Raw genomic sequence first — 25,753 nt, 5'->3', positions numbered from 1 at the left:
GCGTGGGGTGTCATATAAATAACATACCTGGTCCCCCCTCATACTAAAAGTAGTACTATGTATAGAGTCTATGATATATATGCATGTGCCACGCGTGGTACCAACACATGGAATTAGGAGTGGGCTCTGCATTTGCCAGGTACCAGGTGCGGTGTTGTGCCCCAGGCAGCCTGGGACTCGCCCTGGTGCTGCTGGTGGGCACCAGCATCGCTGCCCACTACGTGCCACGGCGGCTGCTCTCTGCGCAGCGTGGGGGTCAGCCTTGCACTGAAGCACAGCAAGGGTCGCCTCCAGCGAGCGGGCACTACAGCCCCAGCGAGTCACCTCAGCCGTGCCTGCTGTTTCCAGAACTGGGGGGTAATTCTTCATGTGATGTAATGACAGTGACGTGGATGGAAAGAATCTGTATTTTACCAAGAGCAGAAGTTCACGGAAGTTCTTGAAGGTTTTCTGCAGGTTTCATGAAGTCACTTGTTTAACTGTCCATGATTCCAGATAACTACTCAAGGCAACTGGAAAAAAAAAAAAAAAAAAAACCAACAGAAAAACCCAACCAGAATAAAGCCGTTCATGCCTACCACTGAGCAGGCAGCTCCCGGTGCTGTCACACACTGCCACAGCCAGCACGTGCCTTGCAGGGGCCCAGGCTCCCCCAGCACCTCTTGAAACACACCTCCTGCTCCTCCAGGCAAAAACTGGGCCAACAATGACCTTCCAGACTTGTCAAAGTCACTAAACAATCTGGCTGAATTTAGATCTTCTCAAACAGGGAAATCAGCAGGACAGAAAAAGTTTCAGTTCCAACCAGAACAGAAATGCTGACATTTTGACAGAATACAAGAGCATGGCTCTTCAGTCAGTACGAGACATTACTTTCAACTCAGAATGACGTGCTTTGTTTTACAGCCTATTTAACACACTTGAAGTCCTTTCTCAGTTTCTTGTTTTAGTCAGGAAATATTATAAGCAAGACAATAGATTTTTGAAGCTAAAAGATCAGAAACGATTAAATTCAGTATTATCAATGCACTGGTACGAGTGCTGCTTCCAGGTCCGCCCATTCCCTTTCCCTCCATCAGCCTCTAACATCCCTTTTTGTCCTGCCCAGCCAAGGAATGAGCACGTGTATCTGTTGACACGTGACGGGATCCCACTACCTCTTTAGTTCTGTAATAAAAGAATCTGTTCTGTTTGCATTGACTTTTAGTGTCAAATAACTAAAGTTTCCAGTTAGCGGCTTGCAAAAAATGTCATGCAACCATGTTTCCCTGTTGTTAACTCCGTTCTCTTCCTTGTGTCGTCTTCAGATTTTTTCCTGGCCTGCCAAAATAGATCTTCACCTTCAAAAATCAAAAAGAGAGCGGGTAATTTATTTTTTTTGTTCCTGGGGAGGAGAACAAGATTTACAGTTTAAAGGAAAACATATTTCATTTTAAAGTTGAGGAAGTGAGAGGCAAATCATTCTAGATCAACTGAAAATGAAAGCCTTTAATTATTTGTTTGGTCAGTAAGTTGAAATTTGAAGAGCTCTCCTAATAAATCATCAGAATGCCTGACTCTTCTGCGGCAGCTGTCAGGCCGTGAACCTTTCCTTGCAAAATCCCCTGCCCACACATCCCCAAAGCGGTTGTCTTTCAAGGTCAGACAGCTGCTCACGGTGCAGGCTGGGCAGGGGCGAAAGGAAACGTTCAGAAAGGGCAGACAGACTGTATCTGGCTTAAGTCACTCAAAACCTTTTCTAGGTAAACATATGTTGACCTTGAAGCAACATTTTGGCAAAGTCGGTGAAGCCTGATCCCAGGTTGTATGATGCTTTTTGCCTCGTTTTGTAATTGTATTTGGCAACTACCGCATTTGCGTTGGTGGCCAGAGAAAGCTCAGCACAGACACTTGCAGCCATGGTCATGGAGCTGGAAGCTCCCAGTGGTGGTGTAGTGATGCTTTCTCCCGGAAAGGTGTTCCACGGGAGGGAATGCAGGGAGCAAAAGGGGACTCTGACTCTGTCCGCCCTCTCTGTAGCAACATTCCCACGTGCTGGTTGTGTTGACAATTGGTGAGCAACACCACTGGAAAGGTGGTGAAAGTGAAACTGCTGCTGGGGTTGTGCTGGTCCTTGTGCAGAGCCAAGCCGCTGCAAAGCCAAACAATCCACACTTTTCCGTGCCTGAGAAGAAAGTAAGTGTCCTCGTGTGATTTCTGTCAAATCTCATCCTGGGAATCCAAGCATTTGTGAAAACACCCCAGTGAAAACGGTTGCCTACAATTTTTAGACACGGTCTTATTTGTGTGTGGCTCAGGCAGGCTGAGGTTTCAGGTGCGAGGGTGTCTCAGGCGCTGCGGGGTCTGCGTGGGGACCAGGCACGTGGGATGCCGGCTGTATCGGGCCACCTGTGCCTCGCCGTGCTCGTGACCCTCCCTGCCCGTGGCACGAGCAGCCTCCAGCGTTTCCTGCAGAGCTTTTGCTTACAGTGCAAGGGAAATGGAACAGACATTCATCGTGAAAATCTTAACTTTGTGTAATAAATAGAGGCAATGCCTAAATGGGCAAATTAAATGTAATCTGCTTTTATTTCAGCACTTGTTTTGTTTTCTCTGTCTTCCTTAGCCAGGTTTTATTCTAAGATGCACGTGTGCCTGTGTTGCGTGTTCTGCAGTTGTAGCAATTTGGCTCTAGTAAAATTTGACCTTGTGAATGATTACTCTTAAGCTTAGCAAACTGGCCATATGGGTTTGGTTTTCTGGATGGCTTTTTAGATTCTCATAAATGCTCCTATTTCCCAGCACTGCAGTGTCATCGGCCAGTAGAAAATCAGAGGCTATGCTAATCTGCTCTGTGCGGCGAGATGCAGGCGGTGCTTTCAGGTGGTGAGTGGGGGGTGACGCAGGAGTGCAGTGGCTCCTGCCAGCTTCCCTCACAGTTGGTGAATGCTCCAGATGAAGGAGCCCACCAGCACAGGTTACAGTGGCAGTGATGCTAAGCAGCCCAGCTACAATTTCAGGCTCCATCAGGTGACAGTGTGCATCTTTTCTACCTCACACCCTGTTCCCTACAAGCAGAATTATTGAAGCTGCTGGTGATTTTCCCTCCTTTCCTGTTTTTGCTATTACCATTCCCTCAAAGATAGAGGAATAAAGCAGAATTAAGGAAGCAAAGACTGAACTGTAGTAGGAGACACATACTGCTGTTGTTGGTTGGTGTGAAGAAGCATTATTTCATTAAATTCTCTGAAAGCAGACAGAGGGTTCCACAGAGGACTCTAGCTGGATGTATTTTACTATAATGCTTGCATCTTTGTGTAATTTTTCAGCCAACAGGGAGAATACAGAGCTGAGTCAGCTATTACATTCTCAAGGTTTTATTATCTCTGAGTACATAATGAATTATTTTTATGTAACTTTGGCATTGGAAGCAGTCTCTCCACCAGTTGTACTAGTACTGCCTTCAGGACTACTACTGCTGTTGTGGTATTGCCTGTGCCATGCCTTCACTGGCCGTAGAAAGATGTCCAGATTAAACAGCATTTAAATGAGGTGAGGGGGGGAGTCTGTTGGAGTAAGCAGAAATCCTTTACTGGACAGAGAAACATAAATACACAGTCTTATAGTAATTTCTTCCCAGTATACTGTACTGATGAAGCTGGTAACTTCTGATGAAAGCTTCTCCACTATAAAAACAGAATTGCAGTTGTATTAGCTGATGCGCTAGTAAAGAAGTGGTTTGGTTATATTCAGGTCTGGGCACTGGTGTCACCTTTTTCTTGCCCCCGAGTACTTTGGTATGCCTGTTTCCAGCTTTCTTAGGTACTCACAGATCCCCCTTTCACTGCCTTGCAGTCTTTGATGTATTTATTATTTTCACAGCCACCCTCTCAAGGGGGAAAACAAGATGCTCCTTGTTTTGCAAAGAATTAGCAGAGTCACAGAGAAATTGAGTCTCTGTTGTTCACTCAGGTCTGAGGCAGCAGCAGCTATAAATTTATCCGTGTTGGTTTGTTCCAGCTCTCTTCCCCAGACAGCAGCGGCATGCATTGCAGTGCACGCTTCAGTTCCGTTAACTGAAGATACAACAGGGTCCCAAGAAGGCTTTTTACAGCATAAGAGGTCTCCATCCATTAGTCAGCCGTCAAAATAAATAGAATTTGGCTTGCTTTTTTCACGACAGGGTCTTAGTAACTAGGATCAGATAGAATAAATCTGTTCAGAAACTTATTCTGATGCACCAAAATGCTAGCAACCACAGCGCCTGTGCGAAACATGGTCACGAAGGATGCTCGTGAGGGGTTCCTCAGTTCATGAATTCTATACTTTAACTAAATGCTAGTTTTCAAAATAATCCTTTCTTCCTAGAAGTACTTCTTTAAACTGCCTGGATGAATCCTTCTTCTTCCCATTAGAATTGTGGCCTAACACTGCTGTGAGGAGGTAAATGGTTCTCTCTGTAGCTCTGCATGATCACGTTATAGTGAGGAGAGCAATAATGTCTGGAAACATCTGAACACCGTGTTCAAAGAAAGCACTAGCAGTGCAAAGCCTTGCTAGGAATTCAGATGGTGGACAGATATTAGAGCATATTTTGTTTAAAAAAACATTCTTCCTCCAGTGCCATGCCCTGCATTTGTGGTGCTTGAATGTTGAGGTGTTTTTGCTGGCTCTGGATAGGCAAAGCTGTCCTTGCCTGGTGCCCTGCTGTCCTGTGGCACAGCACCGGAGCCGTACAGCCAGCTGAGCAGGCAGAGTGTCCTCTGGGCTGTGGTGAACTACCACAGGGAGAATCTGACGCAAGCAGAAAATTCCTGGTATTTGGGTTACCATGTCACAGCCAGGTTTGAAGCTGAGGCTGTACAGCTGCACATGATGAGAAAGGCACTGAATCTGAACTGGGACCTTGCTCTCACGGTGCCGAGGCACGGTGACTGAAGGTTTGCATAGTCATTCCTGGTTTGTAATGATATAATAAAGAGGAAGACTCGGATGCATCCAAGAATAATGTTGCCTTGCCAGTATCTGCAGGAAAACTCGGACACACGGGGCACGCTTCAAATATTGAAGTTGAGCAATATTGTGTTTCCAGCTCAGAGTAACGATGGCTGAGTAACAATCTCCCCTCCGCAGCTGTGGCAGTGTCAGACTCCCCACCCCATCCTGCAGCAGCTTGCTGTGGCAGCACACGTTAGGTGTGTGGCAAAGCGCTGTCCCAGTGCTCCAGAAGAGGTGTGCAACTGATGTGGCATCTCAGAGCAGGAGCAAAGCTGCCGAGCGCAGCAGCGCGCAGGTCATTGTGGCGCCAGCGCCAAGGCCAGCGCGAGCCTGTGGGAGTCTCTGCCAGACGCCAAGATCTGGTTCCACTCCCAGAAAAGTCAACGAAACCCATTTCAAGTGGAATGATTTCATCCTGTACTGCATGCTGAGTGACTTGCCAACAGTACTATTGTGGCATGGGCTTATCCCAGGTACGAGCTAATGGAGCGCAGAGCTGCAGCCTTTCTGTGTAGCTGGTTAGTGGACCTGAGCCCTGGACTAGAAGATGCTGAACATGTCACACATGGGCAGGATCTCACTCTGCTTCAGAGTCTGACTGCCCTAGGAACTACCTAAACATTTTTTTTTTCTATTCAGTAGGTCCCTTCCTGTAAAGGAATGAAGCTGGGTTAATTAACATTGATAATATACAGCTGTGTGCTGGCTTCAGGAGTGGGGGGCTGGCTGATGTAGATAAAGTGCAGCTGTGGCTGGTTCTGTTAAGTGGTTGAGAGTCAATGGAAGAGGAAGCAGCCGAGGAAGAGAGAGGAGGAAGAAGTAGAGAGAAGGAGAGCGTGCCTGGGATGAGGAGAGCCTAGGAGAAGGCAGCAGAGAGGCTGTATGAAGAGTGTGCTGGTAGGAGATGGTAAAAGACCTTGTTGCAGCTGGCTGGTTTGGAGAGTGCTGCGACACCTTCCTGTGGTGCCATTTGCAACATCAGCTAATTGCCATCCCATGCTGAAAGAAGAAAAGCCCTATCAAAAATGAAGTGGCAGCTAAAATTTGCTGACCTTGTCAAGGACTTCAGGACCTGAGCTGTCACTAGTGTCTTTTATGTGGAAAGCGTTAAGACAGCGCAGTGCTGAAAAATGACACAAGCTAGATAAAAGGGCAGGAGCCACTATGTGTTCAGGAATGTCAAATATCACACGGTGTATGGTTCTGACTATGCAGGATTTCTTTCCCCTGTCCCCTTCCCTTAAAATAGTTTTTTCTTAAGCCATAAAACTTTGCCTTTCTTTTCTGCTTCACAGATGAACAGAGCAATTACAGGAATAATCTCCAGAGATGTTCTCCAGATATTTTTACTTCTTCAGTCTCTGTCTTTTCCTCCCAACACAAAGGTAAGTGGAGTGTGTTTTGTTTTACATCTGAATTATGTTTCATATAAATAATGTAGGTCAAAAGGAAGCTATGCTTCCAGTTATCCAGCCCACCCAAAGAAAGCTGGGTGCAGTACAGGACTGGGCATAGAAAAGGGCAACCTGCAGAGTTCAGGACCAGAACAGTTGGCAGGTTTTGCCCCGCACTGGGTTCCCAGCTGTGATGTTACTATCCCTGGATCTAGTCTTAAGTTTCTTGAATATTTATGTTCATACTATGCACAAACCAGTTCTGCTCTAAGGTCCTTTTTGGCCTAAAACCTGCCAAGCTCCAAGGACTATTGACCCAGCTTTAAAGGGAACAGAGGAAAAAAAAAACGTTCACTGGAGCTTTGAGTAACTACATTGCTGTTTCTTACTGCACAGACCTGTGGTCCGGAGGTCCCAGGCAGAGGTGCTGCCTTCCACCTCCTCCAGCCCTTCACAAAGCAATGACAAACTCTTAACGATTCACTCATTTACGTGTTCATCAAAAGAGCACATGACCACACACAGACACTGCACCATAAAACTGACCTTTTACAGTCCAACCCCCCTGTCTCTCTAGCTGTCTGTACGATGGTACAGATCTGTCAGCCTTGTGGTGCCAGCTTTATTGTCTACCCACAAAACATTAATTATGACATTGTAAATTAGGTTTGAAACCTCTGTATGCCCTGCAGGTAGGGGTGGTTCAGCCCACAAACCTTTGTTGGTGCCTGTGAAGTGCTCAGCACTCTTCCTTTCCCCTTACGCCGTGCTCGGGGGTTTTGCTCCTGATGATGGATGTAGGGATGCTGCCCGAGACGAACATACGAGGGTGAGGGTCCTTGTGGAGGGGAAGCTGTTGGTCAGTAAGATTTGTCTTAGGTTGTCATAATGGGGGGCGGGGGGGCAGGGGGAGAAATGCATGTCCCTTGTAAGACTGCATGAAAAGGGAGATTACAGGTTATTATTAAGGCTGGCGATACATAGGCCTGGCTTGATTCATCTGGGACGTTTTAAGAATGTCCTTAAGCTACCATGTATGCAAACCTGTAGCTATCAGCTGAGGTAATTTACCATTTTTCCACCTCTTCAAGGTACCAGTCATTCAGCAAAGGTAAGCAATGCAAGCAAGTGCTTGTGATTTCAGGGATCTTCTTATTTTTACAAACTATTTTGTGCAGTTTGCTTGTTTGAGCACAGGTGGGAAGCATAGCTGCAGCCACACACCAGATGTGCCCAGCATGTCCGGCCACACGTACCAGTATGTATTTTTGTCCCCAGGAGGTGCTCCCTGGGTCACGTACCTGACTTGCACAGCGGCGACACAACATCCCTCCCTGGATTTGAGAACCTCACCATGGGATACAACAAATACCTCCGGCCCTACTTTGGTGGTATGTTGCCTCCACGCATTTGACCATTTGATAAACAATCTGTGAGGCTTGGGGTGGGGGGGACACGACACAATTCTGTAAGCTTTCTTTAGGGTGCTCCAGTTTAAATGGTGGTGTTTCTTTTAAATTAGCTAGTAGCCAAGGCTGCCCTCCTTTCTGTGCATCCCCTGTGGTATTGCATAGATTGTGCACGCATGTGTGGGACATGAGAACACATCCATCGAGGAGGGAAATTTACAAACTCCAATATCTGTGAAAGACCTGACAGAGTAACTAAATTCTGCTCTAACAGTACATGCTTTTGTTTAGAGTCTGACCCTTGTGATTTTCTGCTTTATTTTTGTTCATGTATATCTACTTAGTAGATTGTGGCTATAGCAGAATAAAGCCATCCTCCTTGCCAGAAATACTGACTTTTGACACATGCTTTCACTTCACGCTGAGACAAAAGTAAACCTTCATTAAACCCTTGTGAAACTCCAGGGAGTAGGGAGCACCTGAAGGACAGTCAGATATTCAGGAACTTAACTGAGGCTCTTGTCCAATTTGGGTGTTAAGTCTCCCACCTTCCAGGTGAGTGATGTAACCGCACAGAGGAAAGGGTTTCTCAGAATGGCATTCAGCACCTGAAAAATATCATTGAAAGTTTAAAAAAACAGCTATGAAACATTTTATTTATATTACTTTTACGTTTCTGCCAGAACCCATTAATGAAACTATGCACAAGAGAAAAATTCCCCATCAGCTTTTTCCAGGACTTGGATGTTTCCCATCGTAGCTCCTGCAGACTGACCTGCTGCGGCAGCTTTCAGCTTCTTCCTTTTTCTGACCATGATGGCAAATTTCTGGGACAATTCAGCATTTACCAGCTTGTTGTGTCTAGACTGTCTGATCCAGTGCAGGAATAGAAAAGCTCCTCTAGATCCTGTCACATCAGTGAACAGATGCTTCTGACTTGTGTAACAGGGACCAACGGCATCGCCCCACCTGGGCACGTCACACAGCGCCACGCGTTACACGGGGACGGGCAGAGCTCAGGATCTGCCCCCCGGGCCTTAACTCGGGGGCGCTGCAAGCGGCTGAATGTCTAAAAATAACGGGGGGCACGACTGAGAGCTGCTTTGCAGAAATAGACAGCTTCTGCCAGTGAAGTGTATTTTGGATTTCGGAACAGTTTCAAACAAACAACAACCCAGAAACACCTCGAAAGAGATTTAGAAATTGTGTCCCGAGGCTGTTCCTAAAGGTGATTTAGACGGCGAAAAGGGGTTTCAGCGAGTCCCCCGACAGAGGGTCTGTCCCCGGGCCGGGGGGCTGCCTGGCGCCCCCACACTCACACGACGGGGAGGCAGGGACGGCGGCACCGGGGGCGGGCAGGGAGCCCGGCCCGACCCCCGGCCCGACCCCCGGCCCGACCCCCGGCCCGACCCCCGGCCCGACCCCCGGCCCGACCCCCGGCCCGACCCCCGGCCCGACCAGCCCCCGGCGCGGGCGTCTGCGGGGGGGCGCTGCCCTCTTGTGGTGGCTTTTGGCAGCGAGCGATAGGAAACGGGAACTGTCGCGATTCGGGACTCTAGTGCTGGACAGATGCGTGTAAACAGAGCAGTGGCCTCATTGCTAAAAAGAGGCAAAGGCAGCGGCGGGTCGGGGGTCCCCGCGTCCCTCTGCCTCCGGGTGTCGCTCCCGAAGAAACGGGGATGGATGGTACCTGCCCTGCGGGCGGGGCTGCCTGTGCAAGTGTGCATGTGAGGAGCACCTTGCACGGTGTGCATGTGAGGAGCACGATTCCCGTGCATGCCCCTGTGTGGGTGTCACAGACCAGGTGCCCAGGGACAAGCTGCCGGCACTGCTGGTGCGTGATGCTGGTCCTCACTGCCAGCGTGGGAGCGTGTCAGCAATCTGCCACCGCCATCAGCCGCAGAACTCCAGCTCCCAGCAGTGACAGCTGTGGTTTGGCTCACGGTGCTGTTTATGAGTGTAATGCTCTGAACTCTTGTGTAACCCTTCGGGTTTCTGCGGTTTGAGAGACAGCCTGTGACGCTGCCAGCAGTGCCCGCACTGCACAGCATCCCGAGTGGTTCTGTTGTGCCTTCCACTCTTCCCTTCTCTCTGCTTAAGCTTCTCTTTCCCTCCACAGGAGAACCTGTTCAAATTGCAATGAGTATGGACATTGCCAGTATTTCTAGTATATCTGAGAGCAACATGGTAAGTGAAAGTTTTTATTTTAGAAGAGACAAGTAGGATCTGCCTGGGAGACTTGCCATATATTCCTGTGTGTTCAGCCAGAAGCTCACAGTCCAGCTGCTTTGCTTTTCTGTGTCTGTTGACCACATCCAGAGGTGTGATGGGAACAGGGCTCGTTTATGACGATATAGATGTCATAGTAATGTGAGCCTGTAAGTAGAGATGGCTTCAAAGGTCCTATAGATCAAATACTTGGTACCTTCTGGAATTCAGGTCACTTGGAAATGGCAGGGTGAAGAAAATTCAATCCTGTGTGTGGCATTCCCTCTTCCTCACCTTTCCTCTGTGTAGGGGAGGGGTGGCTTCTGTTGGATGTGCTGGTGTCAATTGAAAAGACAGACAGGGTTTCTCCTCAAGGAGAAGAAATGAGGTTTTGAGCTGCAAAAGGACTGGTCATCCCAAGGAAAAAAAAAAGTAAAAAACAACAATAGAGAGAACCTCTTCCCACCACTGATGAGTCTGGTTCCCTCCACTTCTGATAACAGCTGGATTTCAAACAATGATGACTGAAAAATTCTCTTTCAGGTTGACAAAAAGTATGGGCAACTTGGATAAATTCAGCAAATAGTATCAGTCCAAACAGGAACAATTTCAACGCTTAATTTCAGCATTTTCAAGAACACCACTGAATTTTTTTTCCCCCCCTCTCTTCCCAACAAATTAAAAAAGTTCACTAAATAAAATATTGTAACTTTGATAAAGCTATTCATTTTGGGGAAGAAGCAGAACCAATAAAATCAATTATTTATGTACCTTTAACTTAATTAAATGGCCTGGTAAAATAGCTCCTCTTCTGGAGTTTTTCTTCTTGATTGTCCATCTAAATTGTTCTGATTGCATGGAAAACATTGCAGAGGCTTACTCTGTGCCTCAACAAAAGCTGGAAAAACAACCAGAATTCTTCACTTTTGTTACTGTTACGATGCACGGTATTGAAAGCCATAACTGCATTATTTGACATGTTTCCTCTTCTGTCACAGGCTGAGATTAAAATTTTGGCAGTTGCAAAAGCTAACGCAGATACCCTATATTTACTTAGACCTTTTTTTTTTTTTAACCATTTTACAAATTATAGATCAAATGAAACAGAACTGCTTCATCTTCCACAGACAGGCCACATATTCGTAGTAAAGCATGGTGCCTTCGCACTGCTAACACAATCACCAGTGTCGGTCTGTTTGTGACTGAGATGTTTTGAAAACGAAAGGCATTACTGGTTGCATTTACTTTGTCTATAACAAAGGGAGTGAAGCAGTACAACAGGACCCTTGTCTGTCCAGAAGGCTCAGCAAAGACTTGCCTTTAGAGCCACATACTGCTTATTCTTTATGAAGGGGCACTGTGAAAATACTCCAGTTGCTGCAGGTAGGTTTTGGCAGGCTACACTCAAGGTACTCCTAGTGTTCTTGGAGTCAAAGCTCCTACTAAAAAAGATGCAACATGTTTGTTGGGTTTTTTTTCATTTCTTTGGGTGTTTTTTTTTAAGACCTTTGTGAAATAACAGGTTGGATTTTCTTACCTTTTTTCTCCAAAGTGCTTGTGTCTCTTTCCTGATCACATTTATAGTACGTGTAATTTTCCAGCTCTAGACAATGACTGATTTTTAATGGCAATGACTTGCTGAGTGGCCTCAAGTGTGTAATTCCCATCTGTTTTCTTACCTGCAAAATGGACACAGGAATATCAATTACAGTAATTGCTCATTTAAAAAAAAAAAAAAGTACTATAAGTATAATCTTTAGGCCTCAAACACTACACCTTAGAGTATTAGTATATGAGAAATGTAATACAATAAATAAAACTGTGATGAAAATCTATCAGATCTGCTGCATGCCTTTGAAGCTGAGCTTTGATAGAATTAAACAAATGTGCTGGCTCTTGTCGCACGTGGCACGCCCACAGCTGCACTGTGCAAGTGTTAGGGACATGCACCCTCACGGGTTTTCCTCTTTCCCAGGATTACACAGCTACTATATATTTGCGGCAGCGCTGGACAGACCCCCGGCTGGTCTTCCACGGCAACAAGAGCTTCACCCTAGATGCTCGTCTAGTGGAATTGCTCTGGGTACCAGACACATACATTGTGGAGTCCAAAAGGTCCTTCCTGCACGATGTTACTGTGGGGAACCGCCTCATAAGATTGTTCGCTAATGGCACTATCTTGTACGCCCTAAGGTAAATCAACCTTTGGCTTTGCTGATGATGGTGGTTCAGAATAGATTTCCAGAGTTATGCTGGACTGAGCAGGTACCAGCTGTCACGGGTAATAAGTTGGGGGTCAACAAGTCAACTGTGACCATGATGTTGTGATCCATTCCCCCCTGTTTTGGCCACTGGAAACGCCAGCCAAGGGTCAGGATTCCCCACCACGGTACGTGCTGCGGCCTGAGCACGGTGCTGCTCAGAAAGCTTGCAAGTTTAAGTGTCACCCAGGACCAGCAGAATCTGCTGGAGGCAGGCATCGTAACAGTACGAGGTTAACAGACAGTGGGTAAGTACTTGCTTACCCAGTGCCACGTAGGCGTCGTTTCCACTTTTTAGCAAAACTCGTATTGGTACCTGTGCTGCAGAGATGCGCGCGGTAGCTGTGTTAGCCATTCAGCTGACAGTAACTGTGTCCCAGTTGCCTTAACTGCGAAGTAAAGTGGCAAAGTAAAACTCTCCACATCAGAACACGCCACAGTACATGTGTGGTTACTGTGCCTCAGGTGACAAGTGGTGACTTCTTAAGATCTGTAAACTGTAGCGCTGGAAAATGTGTGAATCTACACTAAATCTCCCACCACAGCAAAGCAAAATTCCTCCTTTGGATACATTTTCATCAGTGCGGCTGCAGAGAGCAGCCTGTCTTCTTAAGGAGGGTTTGCACCGATTGTATCAGTCCATTCATTTCACAGGTCAAAATTACCTAAATGACCGAGCAGAGCCTTTGAGGTCTGCTTTGCTGTGAGAAAGAGATATTTTATTACGCACCTTTATTGCTATTTTTTGAGTTCTTTCTCTTCCTACAGAATCACTACTACTGTTGCTTGTAATATGGACCTGTCAAAATATCCCATGGACACACAAACATGCAGACTGCAGCTAGAAAGCTGTAAGTATAAAACTCCAGAAAAATCTGACTTGACTTTAAATTTGTTTATTCATATGTAATGACACATCTTGACTATTTGGATTTATCACAGTGGCTTTCTGGAGTAGACTCTTATTCCTGCAGATATTAAGGTCCAAAAGGAAACTGCTTTGCTTCGTCATTTTTCAAATGTTTGTGTCATAATCCACAGTTCAGAGGATTCCGGTTACTGCGTGATTTATATATAAAGAGTGGTAATAAATAATATTTTTATTAATGTGTAGCTAGTGCAATTTTGCACAGAAAGGGTGAAATAAATAATGGCTGGATTTCCAAATTCAGTCCCTTTTGCACACACAGCTTCTTCAAAACTAACTTATGGTGTAAGTGCATGGCATTGAGCACAGCCAGGAACAACTTTTCACGTGTTTGTGTATCTACCACCTCCTGCACCTCCCAAACCTCCAGTGTAACGAGCCAGTGTGAAGGGTGGCTCTTACTACAATGAGCTGAACGTGACTCAAACTCACAAACTGAAAGTAAGGCAAAGGAAACTCTGTGCTGTCCGCGTCCCCCTGAGGGCTGTCTGTTACAGTGATGCAGATAATAGGACCCTTGTCAACAGAAGAAGTCTCAGCCTTGGAAGTCTGAAGAAAAAGAATAATCAGTGGCTTCTGATCTCATTTAAATTAAAAGCTTACCCATGGCAAAGCTGGCTGGGAAAGACTCCAGGAAAACTGAGGATGCTACATGCCTTTATCCAGGAGCTCAGCGAGGGCTGCTGTTCTGTACCTGTGAAGCTCCACAACGAGCAAGCGACCATCTCCTGCTTCATGTCACGGAAAGAAACATGTAAAACCTCCACAATGAAAAGACCAGATTTTAACTTCTGGGGTTGCAGCACGAAGCACCTAGGGAAGCATGTATTATTTTCACATTAAAATCATATTAGTTCACCATGGTTAACTTTATTACAAAGAATAGCTCCTGAAATAATAATGATTGGCCTCTTCTGCTAAAGCATAGCTTGTTGGGGCCCGTTTTAAAAGTGATTGGGTCCTACATCATGCTCAGTTGCTGTATAATTCCAATGAAATTACATGCACATTGCCCACTAGAGATTTCATTAGGATAAGTGCCCAGAAATAATGCTATTTAAATATACGCCAGATGAATTAACAACAATCTATCATTTATTATAAAATTTTCCTGAGTAACCGCAATTTATAAAACTGCTTAGAAACTTTGAAAGTCACATGCTTAGGATTCTATGCAGGGATTCATACCCTGGACACCTAATTTAGGAGTTCATCACACTCAAGCTCTGGTAATCTGTGTCTAATAAGAAAACACAATTAGATAAAAATAGAACTGCAACTGCATCTTATTCCTTCTACCAGGATGAACAGGTTATTATCAGAATCAAAGCGTCCCTACTCATTTTCTCAAAGAAGGGCACTTAATAAAAATCAAATTAGTGAGATTGATGGGCTTGTTTCCTAAATTAAGTGAAATTTCTGAAGTGAATGGCAAGCTGGTGACTCAGTACAAGCTTTATCCCTCAGACTGTGAGGTATCCCTCCGTCCAACCTGAGAGTGAGCTATACCATCGTTTACAGTCCTGGAGGCAATTACTCAGCCAGCATAACGCTAAACTGCTTGAATTGTTGATCTTACTCGTCCCACCACTTTGAGGCAGGAAGCTGGCGTTACCGAAATGTCAGATGCATTTAGTTGTCCTCAGGAACTTAAAGACTTTGGGGATGGAAGGAATGATTTGCAGAAAAAGCTGCTTTTATGAGCAAGTTGTCTGGACAACACATACCCTGTCATATGTATTACAAACCTAGAGCCTGGTTTGTAACTGCATAGCAGTCGCAGCTTCAAGCTCTTGACTAACTGAAAACGCTTTTCTGGTATTTTTAAGCACTTGAATAGATGATTCAGTGAAATGTGCTTCTGCTACCTGGCAAGGGGCTCGATGGGATCTGTATTCTCTTGTTTTAACCAGTGTTTCTCCTGACTGAAGAGACCACGTTCGAGGGTTGATTGCTGCAGTAGTTATAGCCTGCTGCAAGTAATCAAACTGTGGATGACAGGAATACATTATCTTTTAAAATGCCAAAATATTTTCAGATAGAAATACCTCTTTAAAATGCGAAAATATTTTCAGATAGAAATACCTCATGTAAATGATTGAAGCAAGTTCTTGGCAGCCTTGCATGTGATGCATCACTAACAGTGGCACACGTTCCTCTTGAAGTCTGAACCAGCAGACTGAAAGTACAGCAAGGGAGGAACAGCACCCATCCACCCGTAGTCTGACACAGCCAGGAGGGTCTTGGTCCAGCCCAGGATGCCAGGATCACGTTTCTGTTCCCACTCAGGAGATCAAGCAAGGCAGTAGCTGGGCGTTTACTGGCTAATCCACATTAACGTGGGTCTTTATGTTCTCCTTAGGGGGATATGATGAAAATGATGTCATCTTCACATGGTTGAGAGGAAACGACTCTGTCCATGGCATAGAAAAGTTGCGGCTCTCTCAGTACACGGTGGAACATTACTATACCCTGGTCTCCAAGTCACAGGAGGAAACAGGTAAATCAGTGGAAAAGAGAGACAAGAAAAGCTCTCACTTATTTCCCCTCCTGCCTCCCTTCCCTTCCATGGGCCAGTATCTTTTGACTCAACCCTGAACCAGCAAAGACTCTAACAAATCTTAATCTCATAAAGAGAGAGACGGAAAGATGGTGAAATCCAATTAGTTGCAATCAGGATATTCTGCAAAATGGAAATCCACGGGCTATTCACTATATTTATTTTTTTTTTTTAATTCTCCACTTCTTTCCTTCTCCACACATACCTGAAGAAACTCTCTCCCTTCCTCCCAGGTACATAGACTATAAATACTGCAGAGAGCTGTGTGTACAGTAACTGGGAGCAAAATTAAGTTTTGAAATACAATTTTGTTTGTAAATTACAATTCTATCATGATGGAGTAAGATCCCTTTGTACATCAGAATTCAATGTCTTTTTTCATTGTCAGTGTAAATACTCCTCTCTCCAAGCACAGGCACTATGAAAGGGAGAAAAACTTCCTTAGAATGACCAGGTTGTTAAAATAACAATGTTTTGTTGTTTTCTGTAGCATACACAGCCTACAAACAACATGGGTTTTGTTTCTACATATCAAAGGGAACTATTGTTTAAAGAGCAGAAACATCTCCTGAAAATACTAGCAATCCAGCCCCAGATCCCTTATGCCAGTATTACGACAAATTGATTTTAAAAAATTGAATTTTTTGAACGCAGAAAGACAGACTTAGCAAAGATCACAAGTTACTGATGAATACAGGGGGTCTAATTCCCTGTGATGATAAGGCATTGGGATGCTTTGGGATGTGAGCCAGGGCCTGCCGAAATTGAGAGAAAAATCTTTTGTTTATCTTTCAGCCATCAGATAAGACTGAACTTGGCAATGCCCCCTCAAAGCAGTTATTGGGAAAAATGTGCTGTGCTGAGTCTGAGACAACAGATGAAAGCATTAGCCCTTCTCTACTCTGAATTAAGACACTAGTATAAAATGTTTCCACTGTGGATTAAGTTCAGGAGCCCCTTTGCAAGGCACGCGTTATTTTACCTGTCTCTTGTCCAGCAACACTATGTATCTGTGTCCTCTCATCTAGGACGTATTAGATATGTAGGACCTCTGAGGCAAGAAGCCAGCTTGTGTGAACAACACATCTCCCACGATTTCAGTGCAGCTCTGCTCAGAGGGGCTGGGGCTGTCCTGGCTTCAGTTCTGGTGTCTTTGGGAATCTCATGCTGACTGTGTTCCTGCCTTTTGTGAACAGGCAGTTACCCACGACTGATACTGCAGTTTGAGCTCAGAAGAAACGTCCTTTACTTCATTTTGGAGACCTATGTGCCCTCCACTCTGCTTGTCATGTTGTCCTGGGTTTCTTTTTGGATCACGTTGGATTCAGTGCCTGCAAGAACCTGCATTGGTGAGTTATTGCCTGAGGAAGGAGAAGATTTAAGCAGGTAGGGGAGCCTCTGAGGGCTGGAGAGGCAGTAGATCTCTTGAGCTCTCTGCTCAGTGGTAAAAGCTCTGCTCACGTGGTGCTTTTCCTTGCGGCAGAGCTGGGTTGTTGGTACAAGGAGTGGAGGCGATGCTGTGGCTGGCACACTTGCCCTCCTGCAGAGCTGTGTATGGCCAAGGCTCCCAGCAGATTTACGATAGAGAGTAGCCAACAGAAGACACATTCTTGATGTGCTTTGGAGGGAGCAGGGGAGCGGTGGACTTCTTTAATGAAAGCAAGAAAAATAAGAGCCAAGCGTGGAGGCTTTTATTGGAGGCTCCAACTGGAGCCAAAGTGTCCAATGCAGTGACGCCTGTGTGAAGCCAGTAGCTAGTGCTACAAAAGTATTTCAGCTGATGGGTGATTTGGATTTGGTAAGAAGGGAGGTGCTCTATCAGGCTAGCAAGAGAGAGACAACACGTGAAGAAGGGTAGGCCAAGCCTTTTCTAAAGTGTCCACAAGGGAAGGTCTTTCCTTTTCTGCTTCCCAAGGAGTAACAACGGTGCTTTCTATGACAACTCTGATGATCGGCTCACGAAGTTCACTTTCAAAAACCAACTGTTTCATTAAGGCCATTGATGTTTACCTCGGCATCTGCTTCAGCTTCATCTTTGGTGCCCTTGTGGAATATGCAGTGGCTCACTACAGCTCATCACAAAAGTGTGCAGCTAAAGCACCGCCAAAGGTAATGCCTGACCTACCTTAATAAGCCAAGTTATCTTGGATTGACAATTAGTCCTCTGTTAATTAAGGAAGACAAATGGTCTTCCTGTTATGGACACAGTAACATTTTTTTCTCGTAATTATCACTAAATCTAAATTTTTTTTTGCAACAAACACATGAGTAGCTCCAGACTGCTGTGATCTGACACAGACTTCTGCACACCAGCCAGAAGAGCAGTGGCCTTAGCCAACAGTTAGGTGAGATTCACGGGACCACATTAGGAAGGCACGTTGGCCCACCACTAACATCGGGCCCGGAGCCCTGAGCTGAGCTCGTGTGAGAGCATGAGGCGCCTCTGTTCTTTCAAAATGCAGCCAAAGAAGGGCCAGAATAACACCTCTCTTTGCTCTCCTATGAAATAACTGTGATTAGGACACTGATCTGGAAGGTAATCTCCTCTGCCAGAGGAAAGCTGAACCCTTCTTCCTCCCTTCCTAGAAGACAGTACCAAATATCAGTCCCACAATGGTCTGTGGGGGTTGTGAGAGTGAGTGAATTGGTCAAAACGCTCTGCTTTAGTGCAAAAAATTAAATAGGTATGATTATAGTCCAGTGGTCACTGAGGGTCCAAATCCTAACTAGAGGGAAAAGAGGTTACCCACCTCAATGCTGAGTTCCCCAGGCATTGGGTTACTGTGTAGAAGTGAAGAGGTGGATGTCTTGTAGGAGATGGGTATTGAGTTGCTTAGTAACACTGAGTGAGAATTGCTCAAAGATTTCAAAACACCTCTAGAAATCCAGTGGTGGAAACACAGGCATCTCCGGGACTTCATGCACTCCTAAAACCAGGCAGCAGCTGAAAGGCATGTTTGAGTACTGGGGTGAACATGTATGGAACCATGTTCTTTTACCTTTATCCTTATGGTCTCCCTATTGATTAAACACTTTTCCTCTGCAGAAGACAAACCCTAATATTAACTGTACACTCTTATTTCCTAGGGGCCTACAAATGAACTCACTAAAGAAATGGAAGAAGTCAACTTCACTAACATCCTCAACAGCTCCATCACCAGCTACAAACAGAAAATCAGCTTTACAAGCGTTGAGATTTCCAGCGATAATGTCAACTGCAGTGACTTGACCATGAAAACTCATGAGAAAATCAAATGTGTCTTGAGAAACAAAATGCACAGGATTATTGGTTATTTCACAATTCAGAACCCCAGCAACGTAGACCACTACTCCAAATTGCTTTTTCCTTTGTTTTTCATGCTGGTCAATGTGTTTTATTGGGCTTATTACCTATATTTTTAGTAGAAATAAGCCACTTCATTCTCCTACTTCAGCAGGAGAGAAATGGTGCCGATGGGCATTGAGGTACCTAACCTCAGTGAATCCAGTGTGGACGAATGGTCTGTTGTGTTTCCTGAGGCACAGAGCAGAAGAGTGTGTGAGGTACACAAGATGCGAAGCCTTGGTGCTTCAGCATTAGCAACGTTGACTCTGGACAACTGCTTGTTCAGCTGAGTGGCTGTGCTGAGCTCTTCTGCTCGAACCTGCTTTTCATGCCAGCCTCCAGCCCCTCCAGGCCAGGGCTGGCTGTGTAGGACTGCGTGTGGCAGGCCAACGAGTGCTACACGTGGTAGAATTATTTTGTTAGTCTGAAGCAGGCTGGAACCTTCTCATTTAGATCTCCAAGAGGATGTAGGATTATAGCTGTTCTTCTTTGCCAGAGATAACAGGAACAGAGGGACTGGGGTTGCTGTCTCAATAGCTCCTCTGTTCAAGTGAGAGAACCCGAAGGCAGCAGCGTGCCATGCGCACAAGAATGGCTCCCGTGCCCGGTGCTTCCGTGTCCCAGGGGTGGTGCGGTGCCAGGCTGGTGACAGCAGCGCTGGTGGCATCGGCGCAGTGGTATGCCTCCTGTCAGACTCATTGAGGTAATCCTCACTTGCTGAAGTTATCCATCCCTGAGACAGACGGCAGGCTTTTTGTTTGTAGAGCTGCATTTTTTCAGAGACTTGGGAACAAAATACAGGCAGCAGAATTGTTTTGTAACCCATCTCTTACACTCTTCTCATTGTACTGCAGTTGAACAGATTCTACCACCTTCCACATCTTCCTCAAAAATTATTTTTCATCCCGGAGAGTGCCTCCTTCAGCTTGCACTGCTACAAGCAGCTCTCCTTTCTTGCCAGCCATATGCAAGAGTGGCCAGTTTGCCTCCCCTCTTCTATGTGGCTGTGCAGCTGTGGCAAGTCAGCAGTGCTGCTGGATGAAAACCCCGTGCGTGGGCTGGGGTACAATGATCTAAATCAGCCTGTCACTCTGTATTTTAGGCTAAAACAGTGTTATGTTTCTGCAGAAATTCAGATTCTCAGTGGGCTCTGGAAACTGCCAGTCAGCTTTGTTTATCCCCCAATCAGCAGGACCAAGAGCATTGTTTTAAAAATAAATGCAGCATGCACACACATTTGAGAACCAAATGCCATTTGGTACTATGTAGCTTAAGGCTACTGGAAGTCTTTATTTCCTGATTTTAAAATGAATGTTTTATGGCAGATTCTCCCCTCACCCCCCTGCCTATTTAGCCTATGTAACTTTCATAACTTTGAGGGCATAATCCTGCAGTTATGTCGGCAAAACTGTACCTGCCTGCAGTGGCTGCTGCTCAGAGTATTGCCTGAATGAGGCCTCTCATCGTGTACCTTGTATTACAGTCTCACACATGCAGTGTTTGCTTAGTGTAAGAGTCTCTTACTGGGGGTTCCTATAGAAGGTGGGCAAAACACACCAAACTACAGATTTTTTTTACTTTAATAACTTTTTATTGAACCACTTCACCACGCTATATTGTGAAGGTTCTAAACCACCTATTCATAAATCACAGCTTTTACAAAAAGCAGCACAAGAAGACAAAGGGGAACAGACTGACAATGGCAAGTGAATAAACACAAACTCCAATAATGAAATGTTGGCTTGTATATACTGGCATTTAAAGTCCATTCCATAAAATGTAATAAAGTGAATGTTTGTGATATGAACACAAACCCCCAGAGAGATTCTCTATTAAAAAAAAAAAAAAAAAATCGTTACCTTCTTTCTGTATCAATTTCTTTCTTTAAAACCCAACTTAAATGCCCTAATGTGTTCAACACCGGCCGCCGCCAAATATTAACGTTAACAAAAGGAATTGCTCTGTACATTAAACTGCCACACTCAAGGCTTGCACTCATTAGATGCAGCTTTTGTTACAACTTTGCTGCTTTGCAGTTGCTCAGGACTTGTTCCAAGTTATACTTGTTTTTTATTGACCCGGCCTAGCGAACAGTATGATGTCTTAAAAAAAGTATCAGCTCTGTTCTCATTTATTGCTGATGTTGGTAACTTCAATACAGAAAGGAGGGACAGAAGGTAGAAGGGGAAGGAAGCATTTTTTTCAGGTACCTTTATGAGAATATCCTTAAAGAGCTTTTGGCTTGACTGGGAGAAACATCTTACTTCGGAAACTCGTAAAAGCTAGAAAGTATGGACTCCTGCTTTATTTGCTCCTACATCTAATTTTCTCTCTCATTGGTGGGCTTCACCACTTTAATGCACCTTATATGACTGTCCCCCTACATAAACCTGCTGTAACACAGGATATTAACTCTGGTCTCAGTGGTGTGCACACAGAGTGGTCCTGAGGCTGTTTCAGTGGTCAAACTGATGCTCAGCAAGGACCAGCTATGGAAAGTGAGACAAGGTAAGTAAGCCACCCAGCCTCTGTCCTAGTGGAGGTACATCAGGCATGTTAGAGGGACTAAAATTAATTTTTGCTAATTACACCCAACAGTGAAGCAAGTCAACTTAGCCACACTGATGTCCTGGAGCAGCCTGGTGTTATTACTTGCTGGTGGTGTCATCCCACACATGATGTGCAGAGGGCAGTGAGAGATGAGCATTGTGAGCCCAGATACACTCTTCAGAATGGTCAGGATGATGCACTTGCACGGTCCCAAGTCTTTCCTGTCTCTTTCAGATGTTGTCTAACACAAGCTAGAAGCACCACTGAATTCACGATGAGACTTTCATATCCTGATAGGCATGGAGCGCAGAGCAGCTTCCATGTTACTGGTGTGCAGAGGTAATCCCTGATATCTTGACAAACACCAGCTGAAAAATCAGCCTTTCCCACAAAGGACTAGTACGTAACATGTAAGCTGCAGACAACAAAGCCACCAGGTAAGCACTGCACACAGCTCTGTTTTGCCTATGGGTTCAGCCTTGAGTAGGCTGTACTGGGAAGAGGAAGGGGTCTGAGCAGCAGCCTACCCTCTGAAAGCCTCTAGGGTGGTGGTTCCTGAGCTGTTTCACCTCCCACAGACCACATCTGCCCTGTAGTTCTGAGAGGACTTGGCACCATGAATGCAGATAACCCACAGGACAGAGTTACACCTAACGTTTACTATTCCACCGCGGTGCCAGTTTGTGCTCTTGGCAGAATGTGAATGTATGGAGGAGAAGACAACTGACTTGCTTTTTGGGATAATTCTGCTTTTCAGTTATGTTCTGATCTGCTGTGACCTTGCCTTAAGTATACTTCCTAAAGCTGCAGTTTCTGGAACCTTTGTCTCTTTTTAAGAACATTTGCACCTACTTTAAGACTTTGTGGACAAATGCTTGTGCATGTGTGTTAGCATAGGAAAGCACAAGGGATAGTGAGCAGCAGTCAGGCAACACAGGCAACTTGAGGAACTTTCAAGAGATGCAAATGTTTGTAACTGGTGCAACACAGAGGAATATAAAACCTCATGACTATGGAGAGTCACTCTAGCTAGCACAGGGACCAAAGGCAGTCAAGCCACAGCAGCATAAAGCATTTTGAGGATTAATTTATACAGTTTAAAATATGAAGGAGCTGCACTATAGAGGAAAGCTAAATTAGGCTAATGCATCATGCATATTTGTCTAAAGAGTGTAGCAGCAAGTGACTGAGAAATACCACCTATTAGTACATCCCAGCATCCCCCTGCTTCCTTCCATGCCCCTCGCCTATGTTCTTCCCCTAAATTTTCTTGTGCCCACTTCATCCCAGCATAGGCAGGAGCTGGTCCTGCTGCCGCAGCCACTGGTCTGAGCTTGGGGAGTGTTATTTTTAATTTTCAGGAGGATGAAGGGTTCAGCTCGGGAATCCTATTGTTTCAGAGCATGCGGTTTACATTATGACTTCCAAAAGGTATTTGTATATGCAAACACTACCATCTGCTGTAAGGAATACTTTGCATTTTTAAAAGGTTAATTCCATTTCAAACCTACTGATGGAGTTGGTAGCAGAAACCACTCTCCTTTGCTTACTGTACTTAAGTGTCAAAACGCACAGCCAGCAAGCCACGTCTTTATAAGGAAAGACTGTTTAGTACTGGTAATTAGCACAGGTTTTCTCCAGATTCTCACTGAAATAACTTCTCTGTTCATTAATGAAGCTGTTTTAAATTGCAACCTGTTGTTACACTTGGGATCAGACAATGGGCTGCTTCTTAATCTGAGGCGAGCATTAAGTCTTTAATGAATAATGTGATGCATTTTCTTTCTCTTTCCCCTTTTGAGATCTGTGTCTCAGACTGCAGTTTTCCTCAAAGTTCCTGTGGTTTGAAACACTTCTTAACTGTGTCTTACTCTATTGGCAATTCACCAGGAGAATTTAATATTGAACTGCAAGCTGCTGTGGTTGGGCACAAAGATCTGTTATGTCTTATTTTCTCCACCAGCTTAGTGCAGGTACTTACAACTGCAAACAAGAAATCCATAGTTTGGGAGCTAACATTTGGGTGATCATCCCTGCCAGTAAGCTAAATGAACAGAAGAGTTATGAATTCTGAACTCAGAAAAGGAAGCAAATTTCGTTCTAGATGCGGAACACAGACTTTTGTATAATATCAGTGTACTCTACAGAGAGATCGCAGATCCTAAGCAGGGGCATGTATAGTAGCACAGTTTTGAAACGGAAGATTTTCAGATTCAGGGTGTACCAGCAAGATGCTGGCTCCTGCCTTTACAGGGACAGCGCTTTAACTGGGTTGACTGGGCAGCTGCACCTGTTTAGCACTGAACTGTCTGGAGGCATGTTGTCCTGAGAATTTGGCCCTCTGGAAGCCAGTGAATCCAGAAGTCATCTGGTTTGGGTTTTTCCAGTATATTGTAGGGGTTTTCTTTTCAGTCACACTCCAGAGTACCTCCAACCTCTACCAGAAGAGGGATTTTGATGCAAATGGCCTGTTATTTGTTTCAATGTTTTTTCTCAGTTCCACTAAATAAAAAAAAAAGGGAGTGTTTTATCAATGTGGTACTCTATTACGTTTTTATTGGACTGAGACCCCCAGAAAACAAATCCTCAGACTTCAGAGAACATAGAATTAAAGCTCCACAGGTAGGCTCAGACTATGCAGATGGCTCTTATCATTGCTGCAGGACCAAGTCCTCCCACCAGTCCAGAATTTCAAATTTATCCAGTTTAAGACATACGTCCACCTGCAGCACCTTGTTTTAAATATAGAGATTATTTCACTCCCCTCAAAGGTGACCATAAGTTTTGACTTTACACTATCAGTTCAGATTTTCCCAGAGATGTCCTGCCCTTTTCTTTCCCTGCAGCCCACAGCCTCTGGCTCTAAAACACAAACCTGAATGGGTCTACCTTTGCCATGTGCTGTGGTACAGGAGAGCAGCAAGACAGCAGGATCCTTTTCACTCATAATAAAAGCATTCCATTCCAGCATCGATGAATACCATTTAAGTGGTATTTTCTACAAGCTGAGGTAGTCAGTTAATAGAAAGCCTCTTTAGGGCAGATTTAGGTTTGTGTCAGTTGTTGTGAAATGCAACGACAACTGTAAGACCAGATCAGCTCTTCAAGGCAGCTTGTGCTTTCAGACATCTACTTTAGCACAAGTAGGTCAGCATTTACTGCAAAAACATTACAGCTTCCAGCGCATGCAAGATGTTTGTGTTTGGCCGTGCTGCAGTGGGAATAGACTGAGACCGAGTGTTTCATCAGCCTGGACAGAAGAGCAATCTGAAGTACGTGCCCTTGGACAGGGACAAAGACACTCGCCCTGCCAACTCAAGCAGGAAGCCAGCTAAGCTAAAAGCGCTCAGCAAAATCCTGAGCCCATTTAACTTAATGAGAGCCTGGCTACTGGTTTAAATGGACTCAGGCCTTTACTTCTTAACTCATGCTTATGCATATTTTTCATTCATATTCCCTTACTTAATGCTGTTTCCAGCTTCCATGCCTTTTATTAGGAACAAACGTGCAAAGCTAAGAGCCATCACAGATGAACCACACATGTTACTGTGACCCTTGGAAACAGCAGGATAGTAAAGGGGCCAGGATGGGCGCTGTGCTTCCAGAAATTGGCAAATCCAACCCAGAGCCCTGCCCCATCCTGACCCCAAGGGTGTAAGCATTAATGAAAGGTAGGAGTAGCAAATATCCCTAGACAAGCCTCATCTTCCCAGAGGGACATCATCTTCAGCGTTCATCATAGAGAGCCACCACTGATTGTTTGTTTGTTTTTAGCCTCCAAGTATTCAGATGAGTGACCTTGTTAGGATATTACTCCTTCTGACCAGAGGCATGAACCCAAAAGCCTAGGGGTGCCAATCCATAGGACTCTTTGCTGCAGTCCTGTTTGTCTGTAGGCAATACAGAGAGCCCTGAGAACAGCAGGAAATGTTAACAGCCAGAGGCAATACCTGTCCTCTTGGCCCTTCTTTCAGGATCTAGTGCTGCCCCTCCAAGCTTGCTTCAGGCATTGCTTTCTGTCCTTATTCACTCTGAAGCTTCCTCCTGTGCTCTCTCACTTCCACCTCCTACTGCTGCATAACTCAAGGTGCCCAAAGCACCCCAGCCTACAGCCAGCAGAGCCTCCCCTCCCCACACAGTC

At 45.2% G+C, this 25,753-nt stretch overlaps 1 protein-coding gene across 1 annotated transcript; it reads left to right on the top strand.

Moving 5' to 3' along the window:
* Nucleotides 1–1,217: 1,217 nt before the first annotated feature.
* Nucleotides 1,218–20,870, top strand: GABRP (gamma-aminobutyric acid type A receptor subunit pi). Its single transcript, XM_055718601.1, has 10 exons — nucleotides 1,218–1,364; nucleotides 6,273–6,362; nucleotides 7,650–7,762; nucleotides 9,900–9,967; nucleotides 11,964–12,181; nucleotides 13,018–13,100; nucleotides 15,540–15,677; nucleotides 16,934–17,086; nucleotides 17,653–17,846; nucleotides 18,825–20,870. Exons 2-10 carry the CDS (start codon nucleotides 6,307–6,309, stop codon nucleotides 19,137–19,139), a joined length of 1,338 nt encoding a protein of 445 aa, XP_055574576.1. The 5' UTR covers nucleotides 1,218–1,364; nucleotides 6,273–6,306; the 3' UTR covers nucleotides 19,140–20,870.
* The last annotated feature ends 4,883 nt before the right edge of the window (nucleotides 20,871–25,753 follow it).

This window comes from Falco cherrug, chromosome 8 (assembly GCF_023634085.1).
Source record: "Falco cherrug isolate bFalChe1 chromosome 8, bFalChe1.pri, whole genome shotgun sequence".
Taxonomy (NCBI): Eukaryota; Metazoa; Chordata; class Aves; order Falconiformes; family Falconidae; genus Falco; species Falco cherrug.
Note: the sequence above shows the minus strand (reverse complement) of the source record. Positions and strands in the feature narration are given on the sequence as shown.

Excerpts from the sequence above, each read along its gene's own strand:
- GABRP (XM_055718601.1), top strand. The coding sequence starts at position 6,307 with ATGTTCTCCAGATATTTTTACTTCTTCAGTCTCTGTCTTTTCCTCCCA. Across the intron at positions 7,763-9,899 it reads CCTCCGGCCCTACTTTGGTG|GAGAACCTGTTCAAATTGCA; the intron begins GTATGTTGCCTC and ends TTCCCTCCACAG. Across the intron at positions 9,968-11,963 it reads GTATATCTGAGAGCAACATG|GATTACACAGCTACTATATA; the intron begins GTAAGTGAAAGT and ends CCTCTTTCCCAG.